We start from the raw sequence: 14,243 nt of genomic DNA, 5'->3' as shown, positions 1-14,243 counted from the left end.
AACTTTTTATTATTAATCGTTAACGGTTTGTCATATTTTCCCCTTCCTTGAAGATTCTAGTAAAAGAAGTGATATTGTTCTTTAATTTTTGCTCACAGAGTTCTACTAAACCTTTTAACTTTTTATTATTAATCGTTAACGGTTTGTCATATTTTCTTCTTGGCACAAGTTTGTTAATTGAAAATGTTTGATGTTGCCTTCCCTGTATTTTAAATTTCGTAAAGTTGTCTGATTTAAAATTATATTTGAAATAATTGTCTTATTTTATAATATTATGTATATTGTAGCCAAACTATGTTCAACCATTTGACAACATTTCCTTCATGTCAGTTTTTTTATTTTTAATCATTCGAATTTGAAGTTCTTTAAAATCCAAAATGTCTTCCTGATCTATTTCAACTACTTCGTATTTTGATTTCTTTAAAGCCATTTTAATCACTGTACATATACCATCCCGATGGATAATAAATTTCCAAGCCTTTACTCGCGTTTTCGATGTGGGCATGGACCATATCACATTCAATTTGGGAATGTCCGGGCTCAAAAAATAACTGGTCGATTTTTGAAATATTTAGTGTTTCAACAGCAAACAGAAACATTGCGGAAACAATTGAATTTCCATTTTGGCCTGAACAAGTTTTAGACATAAAAGCGAAGTCTTTCCCAGTAACTTCACTTTTCATTGTATTTGTAAGGCAAGAGGGTACCTCAGAAGATCCACGACCGGCTAGTGCTTCGTGTCATACAAAGTTTTGTGCTATCACTGGACATTTTTCTGTTAAACACTGACAAAATCAAAATAGTAAATAATTACGACAAATATATACGTAACCGGCAATAAGAAAATAACATATATGTTTTCTTTTAATTTCGGCAAAACTAAAAAATGTAATGAGTAATCAGATTATTGTAATCATGTAATGAGTAATCAGATGAAAGAATTGAGCAACATCGAAAATAAACAAATGTATTTAGCTATCCAGTATCAAAATGACGATTTTCAAACAAATACGAATTATAATAATAACGCTGTCTACAATTACAGCTTAATAAATTAGTGTCAAGAAACGTTAACAGTCGATAACTGTTTTTGATGTATCGCGAAATTCACTGTGAAATAACGTTATCACCTCTTAGATGTTTTTGATATGAACAATTTTTTCACAAATTGGTAGTTAACGTTTAATGTATTTTGTAATCTGCTTCAGATAGAGATACAGGTTTGTGTTACTAAATGAAGTCGAAAACGGTGAACTTGATTATAGATATATCTCAATTTCACAAAAAATGTAGATAACGTTGTTTGACACTAAACCCTCGTATTGTCCTATTGTAACATGGGCGGAGCGTGAGGGGGCAATATAATACAATCCAGGGGTTCTATGTAAAATATAAACGAAAGTTGAAAAGTTGGGAGATTGTGATTCCGTAGTTTTTTTTTATTTAAGTTAAAAAACAATGTTACGTAACGCGCTGTTCGAACCCCCTCCCCCTATAACGCGCCGTAACGTTTTACATGTTCCCCTCCCCCCAACTTGCGTTACGTAATACTTGAAAGCTTCCAAAGTAGATTAAATTACACTTGGTATGATAAAAAAACTATCCAACAAATTCTTTGTTTTAATCTATTAACACTCAAATATAAAAGAGTTATATCGATTAAACGAAACTTGCCAGTAAGCAATTTTAAGCATACAGGAATCATTTTCAAAAAATTTACCCTATTTTGATTATAATCGCTTTTGTATCAAGATACTTTTATGTGACACTCATTGTATTATTAATTTTCTTATCTTAATTGTAGGCTATTGATTATATTCAAAATAAGATAGCTAAAAGGAACTACAACGTTAACAGGGTTTTATTATTTCATATGGTCAATGGACATCTATATATAAAAAAACCGCGGAGTGCTACCATTTAAAGGGGTGCGTTTTTGAGGAATGAGTGAATTAGTCCCTGGGCACAGGTTACATTAGGGCGAGTTCTATGCACTTTTGGTACAAACATATCTACATAAAAATTTTTCCTGGTTAAATTTACTATCTAAATATCACTTTTTAAAGTCAATGATACTTTTTTTTACAAAAATATATTCAAAAGAAAAAGCACAAAGAAACCCAAAAGAAAGAAATTTTGTTTTTTGCCCCATAACTTTTGTCCACGAGGATATAGGTATAGACATTGCTTTACAGAAAAAGAACCTACATATTTCTTCTTTAAAATTTTGTTTAGTAGAGGTAATTAGGATTTATAGTTTTCGAAATATGATTTTCAAAATTCACCACTCACAGGAATTTTGGGCAATTTTCCTTGTTATTTCGCAAATATTGTCCTGTAACTTTTTTCTACGTAACTTTAGGTATATGCAATGGTACACGTAATAGGAACAAAAATCAATTACCTTTAAAATGGTCTACTGTATAACGTTGTACGACTTTTTTTAAAGAGATTATGGTTTTTCAAGATTTTAAGGTTTTATACTTTTAACGATTTTTTTATAATATAATATAAAAATAAAATAATATTATTATATAATATATTATATATTATATAGTATTATATTATATATAGTATATATAATATTATATTATATATTATATATTATATATTATATAATACGTAATATAAAAAAATATTATTTTTTAAATTTTTTTCGATTATTTTTGAAATTTCTTATTATAACTTTTTCTTTCTTTTACATGAATATACTATATTGCTCAATAAAGAGGGCTGGCTTACTTTCTGTTCTTTAAAATGGTGTATCATCTATATTTAAATAATCGAAACCGAGTGATTCTTTGATATTTTTTTACCTGTATTATTTAAAATTATTTCTTTTACAAAAATTACATAAACATTAGTCTTAGAAAACATCACTTTAGTTAAAATTATTTAAACGTTAACATTTAAAAAATTTTCAAAATCAAAGTCCATCTCTTCGTTAGCATTAGCTTCAATATCATCCTCTGACACCTCAGTTATCTTAGAGTTCCCACAATTAGTACCCATGCACATGCACCCTTGGCAGAAAATTGAACAACTAATTCCTATCTTCCTACAACCGCAGTTTTTTGTACATCCTTTGGTACATTTACATGCTATTTTTTCAAGCAAAGCTTGTGGTGCAGGAGCTTTGACAGTACCTAAATATTGGTATTAATCCATATTTTGAAGTTTGCCCGGCCGAGTCAAGTGGATCCAAAGTATTACCTATAAAAAATAAGATTCAATCATAACACACAATCACATAAAAAAGTTATAATGAGAAATTTAAAAAATAATCCTAAAATCAAAAATCGTTGCAAGTACTTATTACATTTTGAAAAAGCATATCTTATTCAAAAATAATCCTAGAATTTTTATAATATACCATTTTAAAGTAAACAGAATAAGCTTTCTTTTTTATTATTTATAGTATATACCTAAATGTAGAAAAAAAAAGTTATAATGGGAAATTTAAAAAATAATCGTAAGAAATATAAAAACTCCTTAAAAGTATAAAATTTTGAAAAAGATAACCTCTTTAAAAGAAGTCGTACAACATTATACAGTAGAACATTTTAAAGGTAATTGATTTCTATTCCTCTTACATGTACCATTGCATATGCCTAAAGTTACGTAGAAAAAAGTTACAGAACAATATTTGCGAAATAACAAGGAAAATTGCCCAAAACTGCTGTGAGTGGCGAAATTTAAAAAATCATATTTGGAAAACTGTAAATCCTAATGACCTCTATTAAACATCATTTTAAAGAGAAAATATGTAAGTTTTTTTTCTCTGAAGCAATGTCTATACCTACATCCCCGTGGACAAAAGTTACGGGACAAAAAACAAAATTTCTTTCTTTTGGGTTTCTTTGTGCTTTTTCTTTTGAATATATTTTTGTAAAAAAAAGTATCTTTGACTTTAAAAAGTTATATTTAGATATGAAATTTAACCAAGAACAATTTTTATGTAGACGTGTTTGTACCAAACGTGCATAGAACTCACCCTAATATAACCTGTGCCCAGGGACTAATTCACCCATTTCTCAAAAACGCACCCCTTTAAATGGTAGCACTCCGCGGTTTTTTCATATATAGAGATTCATTGACCATATGAAATAATAAAACCCCGTTAACGTTGTAGTTCCTTTCTATAGTACATAATCAATAGCCTATTGGCAACTAACATGTCAATCTCGAAAAAAAAAGGTAGATCTACTAAATAAATTATTTTTCAAACCCTTTCAAACTAATTTGACAAACAGTTTGAATTTTCAAACCTGTACGATTTACAGATTATTATTTGTCAGAAGGATTGACTTGAGTTTGACTTGAAATTAAGTCAAACTCAAGTCAAGTTCAAACATTCAAGTCAAACTTGTGCAACTCTACTCCTTCTAACCACCTAATTAGAGGTCGGCCTCATCTTGTGCTTCCTATAAATTTTCCTGTCCTTTGTTTTTTCTCTTTTTCATGTCTGTTTCCTTCATGATTATTGTTGCATCTTTCCATTGTGATCTGTGGCCTGGGACAATGAACACAGACCATAGTGGAAAGATGCAACAATAATCATGACGAACATGAAAAAGAGAAAATCAAAGAAGTAGCCCTCATCCTACTATGGTGGTACGGGGGTTGTTACCCCCGAGGATGGGGTTGTTACCCCCGAGGATGGGGTTGATTTGTTAAAACACTATTTGTCTCTTCTTTACTTTCTCCGTGTCTATAAATAAATCGTAATTGCTTTGTAATGATTGACTACACCCGAATGTGACCGTGAATTCTTAACAGTAACATAATTGCTGACTTCGGTGTTTTCAAAACGAGTGGCCTACATTGCAAAACCAATGTCACCCATTTACGTAATGTAAACAATACATGTAAATAGTATTTGTTTAAGACTTTTTAAGAATTAAATCGATATGGATCACTCTTATTTTTTGGATGCTAATACAGTCGAACCCACTTATTACAGTACCGGTTATAGGAATATCCCGGTTTATGGAATATAAATTCGATTTCCCGAAACGTTTCCATTTACCCTTTAATAAATTTATCCGTTTATTGGAATATTGTTTAGTAAACTAATACCGCATAATAGAATAATTTTTTCAGGTCAACAAATAAATTTTTACTTACAATTTCCTAAAAATTTAAAATTTGCCTGGTATAATGGTTTGTCGATAAGAGCTTCGAAAGCCTGCTGCTTTGTATATTATTGCGGTTTGTCAGGAACCTAATAAACACTTTATTACTGTGTTATGAGTAAACGCTCCTTTCCCACAGAAAATTTAATCGTTCGCCGACAAGGTCATAAAATAATTTCAGTTGTCTACAAATTTCTATAGGGACATATTGTCACCCACTTGGCTGTTTTTAGAAACAGCATTTTTCTATAAGATTATTTATTACCAATAGTTGATCGTTTGTTCGAAAGTCTTTTCTAAAACCCAATTCCAATTTATTTTCTAATCGTTTCGTAGTTATTTTAGTGAATAGATTATAAATTTTTATTGACATAAAAAGACCTAAAACCATATTATGCATATACATATTGACGTAGTATGTACTGTTATAACGTATTATTTCAGCTTGCCACCAATGACGGTTATTAGAATATCCCGGTTATAAGAATATTTTTGCTTGGCACGAAGGCTATTCCAATAAGCGGGTTCGACTGTATAAATCCTGTACACTACTAAATGAAGAAGAATGTGTAGCAAATCCAACAGCAGAATGCAGCAGACTTTGTTTGCCAATACTTAAAGATGAGGTGGACAAAAGAAATACCCATAATAGAGGATAGGAAACAGTGAAGCACATATCTCTATAATACACTTCACATATGCAACACACAATACATAAAAACTTAACTCGCAACTTTTTACCCCGAAAAAACTCATTATTAGGAGCACTCCCAAACTGAAACTGGTAATAAACTGGTAAGCACTGGATTGGTAATAAATCCACCATTCCACCGGCTGCATTCCAGATCTGAAACACCGTCAACTTTCCTTCCAGAAGCTCTATATGGAAATGCAAGTTAAGTGTTTTATGAGGATATTTTTCGTTTAATATTAGGGCCTTTAGCCACCTTTGTACTTTGGAACCTTTGTACCTTTTTATCTTTGAACCTTCAGGAATTTAATTATATTTGGACCTTTAGTCACCTTTTTTAGGCTTTCAGCCATTTTGTACAGGGCTTGCTGTAGCGTAGAGGAAAGCCTATTTATTTCTTGAATCAAATGTTTATTTAAATTTTTGTCGTATGCTTTGATCTCCTTTGTATTCGTTCTTAATATCATTATTTATCTTAGAGATTAGCCGAACTACCTCTGAGAAGACCAGGGTAGAGATATCCATGATTGCCTTTGTGGTGGTGAAGAGGAGACACTTTAGCTAATGTTGACACCTCTTCACGTGAGGAGGCACCTCTTCACGATCCTAAGTCAATTGTGGATTTCCCAAAGGTATAACCCACTAACCTATAGGTTAGAACCTTACACATTGGAATACAGGTCTATTGAACAAATACACAGAATTATTGCAGAAATATACAGAACAGTCAGAATTTGATGTATCACAGAGCATAAAAGCATTATCTTTCATATCTTTCCAGCCAAAGCTGGCTGTTGCTTACAACCATCATAGGCAAAGTACAATATTTAGTAACTACGATATAACACAACCTCAGTAATAACATTAATTGGCGGTTGTATACACCTTTTCAACAAATTGCTCTTAATTTTCTTTTTTGCACGATTGATCATTTTTGACTGTTTACCGTGACAGATTTAACGTCAGTAGGTGACATTTACTAGCAACTCGACGGTAAGTAATCCAACTCGACGGTAAGTACTCCAACTCGACGGTAAGTAATTCACTTACCGTCGAGTTAAAAAATCTCTTAATTTTACTCCCGTGTAAAAATGCTCGCTTTCTTAGGCCTATAGCCAACATTTTTTCTCTTCAAATACGCGATCAAAGTTGAAAACTTGGAAATATCAATGCCATCATAAAGAAAAACGGTGGATTTAATCATTGAATATTCTGCCCAGAGGCTTCCAGGAGCTTTCAACTGCATATGTATTTGATCGAAATATGCCAATAGAGTCTTTTCTTCGATTCTTAAATTCTTGCCTTCGCACCATTTTTTAAAACTTTGGTAGGTATTTTGATAACGGATTTTGGATTTTTAGGGAATAATTGCGGAACACCCTTCTTCCCAAGCCCGTTCAATTTCTTCAAATTCACTTTCGCTCATATTTTAATTTATAATAATCAAAATTGTACTTAAAATTATTGACAACTAAATAAAAACTCAATTCTCCATTGTTGTTATGCACCCTAGTTACTACCTAACAACCAAAGTATCTATCTTGATAAAATGAATGAAACTAGTCAATATGACGAAAATGTTTAATTTTATAATTTATAATGGTATCAATCGTGCAAAAAACGTTATAAGCATGTCGAACGTTAAGGGTAACCGATCTCAGACAATAATTGGAGTCGTCGCTCCGCTCCTGCTCCAAACAATTGTCTTCGATCGGTATAAAACCCTTACCGTTCTCCATACTTAACCTTTCAGTGCTAACGCATGGTCTCATAGACGGAGCTGACCAATTCATACCGATAATTAACGATCTATTCGGATATTCGGGCTAGGTCATTCAATAGCTTCATATTTTACCTAACCGTTGTTAGTACATATTAAAATATTGTTGAACGCAGATACACAGTTCGTTCATTACACAAGATTTCGGTCTCAGAGACGGATGTTAGCTTTTGCGCCTGTACTAAAGGTAAGGATTGTAACTTTTAGCGTTGTATTTTTAGTGAATAAAATATTATTTTTTTACTTTTTAGAAATAGAGATGAACTACGATAAGTCGAAAAACAAAGTACAGTTGTTACTCGTGTAATAAATTTATGTGCTTAGAACACATAAAGGGTATATGTGTGGAATGTTCAGAAAAAGATTGACTTTTTTTAAGTTTAAACTACGTATTATTAGAATTGCTTAAGTGTGGTTATAATAAGTGGATAATTTCATCTTTAGTTTAAAAATAACTTAACAAATTTTTTGTTTATATTAAGATTTTAGGGTTTTTTTCTCACTTTTTAGAATAGTTGCTTGTTTTTGATAAGGAATTATTTTTGTCAAAATAAATGTTTATAAATATAATTTTTAAATAAAACTGCATTTATTTTAAATAAAAAAGTATTTAATAAAACCCTTAAAGTAATTAAATTTTAAAAATTTGTAAAATTTACAGTACTAGGGCATGTATAAACATACGGTCCCAGAGACGGACGTTAGCACTTATGTCAAAATACTTCACGTTAGCACTGAAAGGTTGAAAAATTGAACATCCCGTATCTCGGAAACGAAGCGTTTGCGGATATAAAGCAAACTGTCATTATTTTCATGTGTAAAATTACCCCTTAAAGTTTGCCGCACTTATTTCGAAACACCCTGTACTGATGACGAATATGGCCAGTTGTTAAAGTACCTAACTTTTTTATTATCCAACATAAGCGAATGAATCTAAAAACAGAATGTTAAGAAAACCGGAGGCTATAGTTGTTTTTTAATTTCAGTATTTTATAAACGCTAGAATAGTCCACAGGGTGATGCGAACTTTGAGAAAAAAATACAGTTTGATTCGTACACCCGGTATACAATGACAGTTTACCTGTCTAGCAACAATATTATTACAGCGATATTGTTAACGAATAATGCTATGAATATAACATATTAAAAAATCACTTAAATCGGACAACAGGTTTAGGAAATTCGAGACATCAAAAATGACCAAATTTTCAGTGGATCGATTTTTTGAACCCGAGTGTAGTTTATAAGTAAAAAAATGACTAATTTATTGCATATTTTATTTTGTTGATTACATATTTACATATTATCACCAAATTTATCAAAAGCAGGTGTTACATACCTACATGAATCAAAGAGTGTCTTGGAATAACTACATAGGTAGGTACACTTTTTATCTTTATTATTAAATTCCTTCATACACTTTTTATCAATTTATGACATATATTTAAATTTATCAAATAATTATAACAAAAATACTCACGTTCCATAATCACAAACCACATGGGAGTAAAAAAAACAAAAAATTAGGGTACTGTACGTACATATACAAAACATCCCAATGCCAGCACAAACGTTATCTTTGACTTATTTATTGATAATAAATACTGCAAAAAGGTCAAAAGATAGTTGAGTCATAATATTAAACATACATAAATCATGGCAGGTAGAAATTTTCAGTTGTTGGGGAAAATTATTGCGGTAGGTAAACAATTTGATAAGAACCTCAAGGCAACACCACTATCATTTAGTGTTGATTTAATATCATTTTGTCATCATTGCAGTCATGCTCTACTTGTTGCACCATCATATGTTCGATTTTCATTGTTCTCTTCGTTCGATTTTACGGTGACGCGACGCTAGAGCAGTAGCGGCTCTATTTATTATAGATACCCTGTTTTTAAATTAGGAGGAGTAAACTCAAGACAGATTCACTCCCCTATTGGCGAGGAACCGCAAAGTGGGCGACGCCTGGTGGCGAATTTGAAAAGCATCAACTCTAGGAAAACATTGACTTTGTCATCAATGTGTGTACGTATTTGCGGTCAGTTTATGTTGTAATTAACAATGATTTCGACTTAAAAAAACTATTGCAGTGTTCCTCAGGATTCATTCCTATTATACTCTACGTAATGATGTAAACTAACCAATGCCAAATCACACATTTTGTTAATTTAACGTTTGTATTAAACATAGTATTTTTTAATGTTTAAGCGACTGCAAAATTAAATAAATAAATAAAATGTAGTATATATTCTGTACATAGAATGTACATTGTTATGCAAAATATTCCGACATCATAATTTCCAGAACACAATTATTATAAAATAAATTCACCTACTTAGTTTCCAGTTTTTATTTAATTAAATAGATATTTTCCTAACTAGTGCGGAAAGTGATACTTTCACGCACGAGACTGCCGTTGACCCGAACGACGCGACAGCGGAGTTCGGGCAAGCAGTCGAGTGCGGGGAAGACACTTTCCGCATGAGTTTCAAGAACAAGAAGAAGAAGAACTAGAAGTTGAAGAAAAACAAGACGAACAAGGAGAAGAGGAAGCAGAAGTATTAGAAAATTATGAACCAGTTGGATAAATTTCCCTTTTTTTTTAATTTATACCGCTTTTTATAACTTTTATCATTTTTAACCCTTGCCAATATCAATTATTCAATAGCTTCAAATTAAACAGAATCATAACAGATCCGTGGAATAGGCCTACTGGGGAAACCACGTTAAAAAACTCGCTAAGTACACTACCTCAAAGGTGGTCTGGAAACGTGTGCGCATATTATGACTATTGCAACTTTTTGAATCGTTGTATCTCAAAAACGGTGGCTCTTAGGAAAAATAGTAATAAGACATTTTTTATAGATAATTATCTAATCTACATTTTTTATAGATAATTATCTAATCTACATTTTTTGTTAGAACTAATTTTATGATAAAACTTACCGTTTCGCTGAAAATCGCTAAAAACTATATTTGGTGACCTTTGACCCCGCGTAAATTTTTTAGCTCGGGTCGAATTTATGAGGACTTTTTAGATTTCATTTATGATGGTATTTTGAATTATAATGCCAATTTTCAGCTTCATGTTAATTTTTGTTACCTCGGATGTGTAAGTTGACCGGAGTATATGTTTTGTATGTAGAATTTCAATTCGTTGGTCATGTCTACATTGTCAAAGGCCTTCGAGTAATCTACAAACTTTTTTTATCCATTTTCATTATATATTTTCTTTTTCTATTTTTCGTAAATTCCTGTAATACAATATATGAATAAAGACTGGTCAATTGTGATTATGAAACTATTACGTATCCTAAATCATTTCCAATGTCATCAGACTTTTTATTCAGCGATCGTGTAGGTATGCGGTAGCGTCCATATTTCATCTCAATATTAACGTAATATAAAAAGAGAAATGTCAAAGTCATATCGATCAAGCAAGCGCTGCTTCCGTGTTTTACATCGCCATCGGCGATAATGGCTATATAATAAATGCAACGTGATGTTATTAAAAAGATTGATTGATAAATTAATTACCGTAGATAATGTGCCGGAAAATATGTTTTACATGAAAATGGCTTTCATTTATTTGTTTGGGAGGTGTATTTGTGGAGGTGTAACCAGAGAAGGTTCCCATTGTTTTCATTCTGGTGGGGTGTAGAATAGCATTATGTTGTTTTTTATACCATTAGAGTGAAAACTTAGTCTTTTTGCTAGCAGTTGCCGCTAGGGCATCTAAGCCATTTCGTTCGTTGCAATCCGGGAATGCACGCTGGGGTTTGTTTTGGTTGGATCAGAGAGAGCAGCATATGTGCCTCCTGATGAGGGACTAATAAGTTTCGAAACCGGTAGAGGTGCTTGCTGCACTCTCTTATTGGACTTGACTAGAATATGGTTCGGCTGTATTTTCGTTTTGCAACGAAATTGAAAATGGTTATTCATTTTTGATTTACATTTACTCTGATTGGAGTATGAATGAAACCATTCTCGTTGGAACTTTACCGCGCTGAGCAGATGGGACGTGAATTGTAAATTGTGGAATTCCCTCATCTTCCTTAGTCTCAGAATCCGTATGGCTTGCAAATTGTAGAAGCCTCGGAGGTGTAACCAGAGAAGTTTTCCATTGTTTTCATTCTGGCGGGGTGTAGAATAGCATTATGTTGTTTTAAATGCCATTAGAGTGAAAACTTAGTCTTCTTTCTTCTTAATATCATCTTACTTTTATTGTTATAAATATATTCTAACAAATGTTAATAGTTTTTTTCTACAAACGTGTTAAAAATGCAATAATACAGTTTAAATTAAATTTTAAAAAACCTTTTAAACCACTTTTGACGTTTCACAATTTGACAATGCACTTTTAACTGCAGTGCCTTAAAATTTTTAAAGCACTAGTGCCTCAAAGTAGCATTTTTAACGCTCCTATGGAGTGCTAAAAATTGCATTTTTAACACGGTTGTAGAAAATAGTTATTTATGATAAAGTGTTAAAAGTACACGTTTAAGGCATGCATCTGAAAGTTTGCAGAATGAGCAAAGCGAGTTCTGTAATTCACATGAGTGCCTTAAAAATGTACTTTTTAACACGCATATCATACAATATTTTTTCTACAAACGTAATTACAGGACAATATCTACAAAAACTTTTACTTGAACTTGACTGACATTCCATTTTTATATTTTGTTGACATTACATCAAAATTGCCTATACGGTCAATACGAACTGCAGTGCCTTAAAAATTTTAAAGCACTAGTGCCTCAAGAGGAAACAGTAGCGATCAACAGGTAGCAAAAACGCGTTCCAAGATTGCGGCTGTAATTTTGAATATTTTTTCGAGATATTTGGCACACGTATTCGTAATATAATAAAGAATGGCGGTACAGAGCCCAATTTGAAAAATATATTAATATGTGGAAATTACTCTGTAATTAAATGCAATATTAAAAAAACGAGCCTGTACCGCCATTAAGACGAACAAAAAAATACACTTTCTTCAAATAAACCTTTTTATCCGATGCCTAGATTTTGTGTCATTTTGGAACTTCTAAAATTTTTTAATTCGTTAGTAGTTCCAAAATGACACAAAATCTAGGCATCGGATAAAAAAGTTTATTTGAAGAAAGTGTATTTTTTGTTCTTTCTTAATGGCGGTACATGCTCGTTTTTTTAATATTGTATTTAATTACAGAGTAATTTCCACATATTAATATATTTTTTAAATTGGGCTCTGTACCGCCATTCTTTATTATATTACGAATACGTGTGCCAAATATTTTAAAAAAAATATTCAAAATTACAGCCGCAATCTTGGAACGCGTTTTCGCTACCTGTTGATCGCTACTGTTTCCTCTTAAAGTAGCATTTTTAACGATCATATGGAGTGCTAAAAATTGCATTTTTAACACGGTTGTAGAAAAAAAATATTAAATTTGATTTATGGTATCAGTTCGGTGCCGACATGTCACTGCTCGGTGCCGATAGTTGTCACTTGTCACTGCAATCATAGATTATGCTAATATGGGATACGTGCTAATAAAACTGTTCGTATTCGCAAGCTTTCAGATTTGCATCTGATCACAACCCTTACCCTTCGTGCCAATTTGTACCTCAAATCTTCAAGATACTATTAGTCCAGAGAAATAAGATTTTTCTCGTGACACATTCCCCTCCAGGCCGAAACCAAATTTTTTGAGTAGTATGGACATCTATATTATTAACCTATATGTTTCCTGCAGCCGATTTTGATGATATACATAGTTATAAACAAATGAAGATCAAAAAACGCTAAATTTTCGCTTTTTTCGTCTATTACCAAAAAGTTAAGCACTTTAAACAAATTTGAGTGTAAGAAACACATAAACTGTATAAAAAACTTTAATATGGCGTTCGCTGAATATGTCCTTATTGGTTGCTTAGAAAATTGCAAAATAAATCATAAATTTTGAGTTTTTAAAAATATTCATAACTTATGTAAAAATTAACTTAAAACCTTCTTATTACACGGAATGCTGATACTTCTTGTACTTAAATTATATTCTAAATTTCAAAGCAATTGGTCAAAGAGTTTAAAAGTTATTTAATTTGTTTATCCCAAATTCATTTTTTTTTGCAACACTAGAAGTCAGAAAATTATGAGGCTACAATCATACTTCGGACAGTTTATGAAAGAAGAACATTTATACTATTATGTACCATTATTAAAAATAAATGACAAAAAATAATTTCAAACAGTGTAAAACTATTTTGAAAAAACATGTCGATTTTTTGCTTACTTATAAACAATTAGAATAACTTTTTAACCGTTACCTGTAGAAAAATTATTTTTTCGTATTTAGAAAGACTGAATTTTTACACACATTTAGAAAGAAAAACAACTGTCCTAGGACAATTAGGGACAAAGTTAGCCCCCCCATTTATTTAATTCACATGTTTTTGCAAAATAATTTTGCAATATTTATAATTATTTTTTGTAATTTTTTTTAATTAAATTAATACTGTAAATTTCCTTCTTCCATAAACTGTCCAAAGTATTACTGTAGCTTCATCATTTTCTGACTTACAGTGTTGCAAAAAAAATAAATTTGGGAAAAACAAATTAAATAACTTTTAAACTATTTGACCAATTTCTTCGAAA

The 14,243-nt window shown here is 31.4% G+C and overlaps 1 protein-coding gene across 2 annotated transcripts in view; it reads right to left on the bottom strand.

The window, feature by feature from the left end:
• LOC114349527 (sodium-dependent transporter bedraggled) overlaps positions 1–14,243 on the bottom strand; it is a 413,358-nt gene that overhangs the window by 275,969 nt on the left and 123,146 nt on the right. The window contains exon 1 of one of the 2 annotated variants that reach the window (XM_050659638.1): positions 9,087–9,162. The exons of the other annotated variant lie outside the window; for it this stretch is intronic. Within the exon in view, the coding sequence (XP_050515595.1) occupies positions 9,087–9,108 (22 nt within the window). The 5' untranslated portion in view covers positions 9,109–9,162. Of the gene's footprint in view, positions 1–9,086; positions 9,163–14,243 lie in introns of those variants that run through there. 2 annotated transcript variants of the gene reach the window in all.

Source organism: Diabrotica virgifera, chromosome 1 (genome assembly GCF_917563875.1).
Source record: "Diabrotica virgifera virgifera chromosome 1, PGI_DIABVI_V3a".
Lineage (NCBI taxonomy): Eukaryota > Metazoa > Arthropoda > Insecta > Coleoptera > Chrysomelidae > Diabrotica > Diabrotica virgifera.
This window is presented reverse-complemented; position numbering and strand designations above follow the sequence as displayed.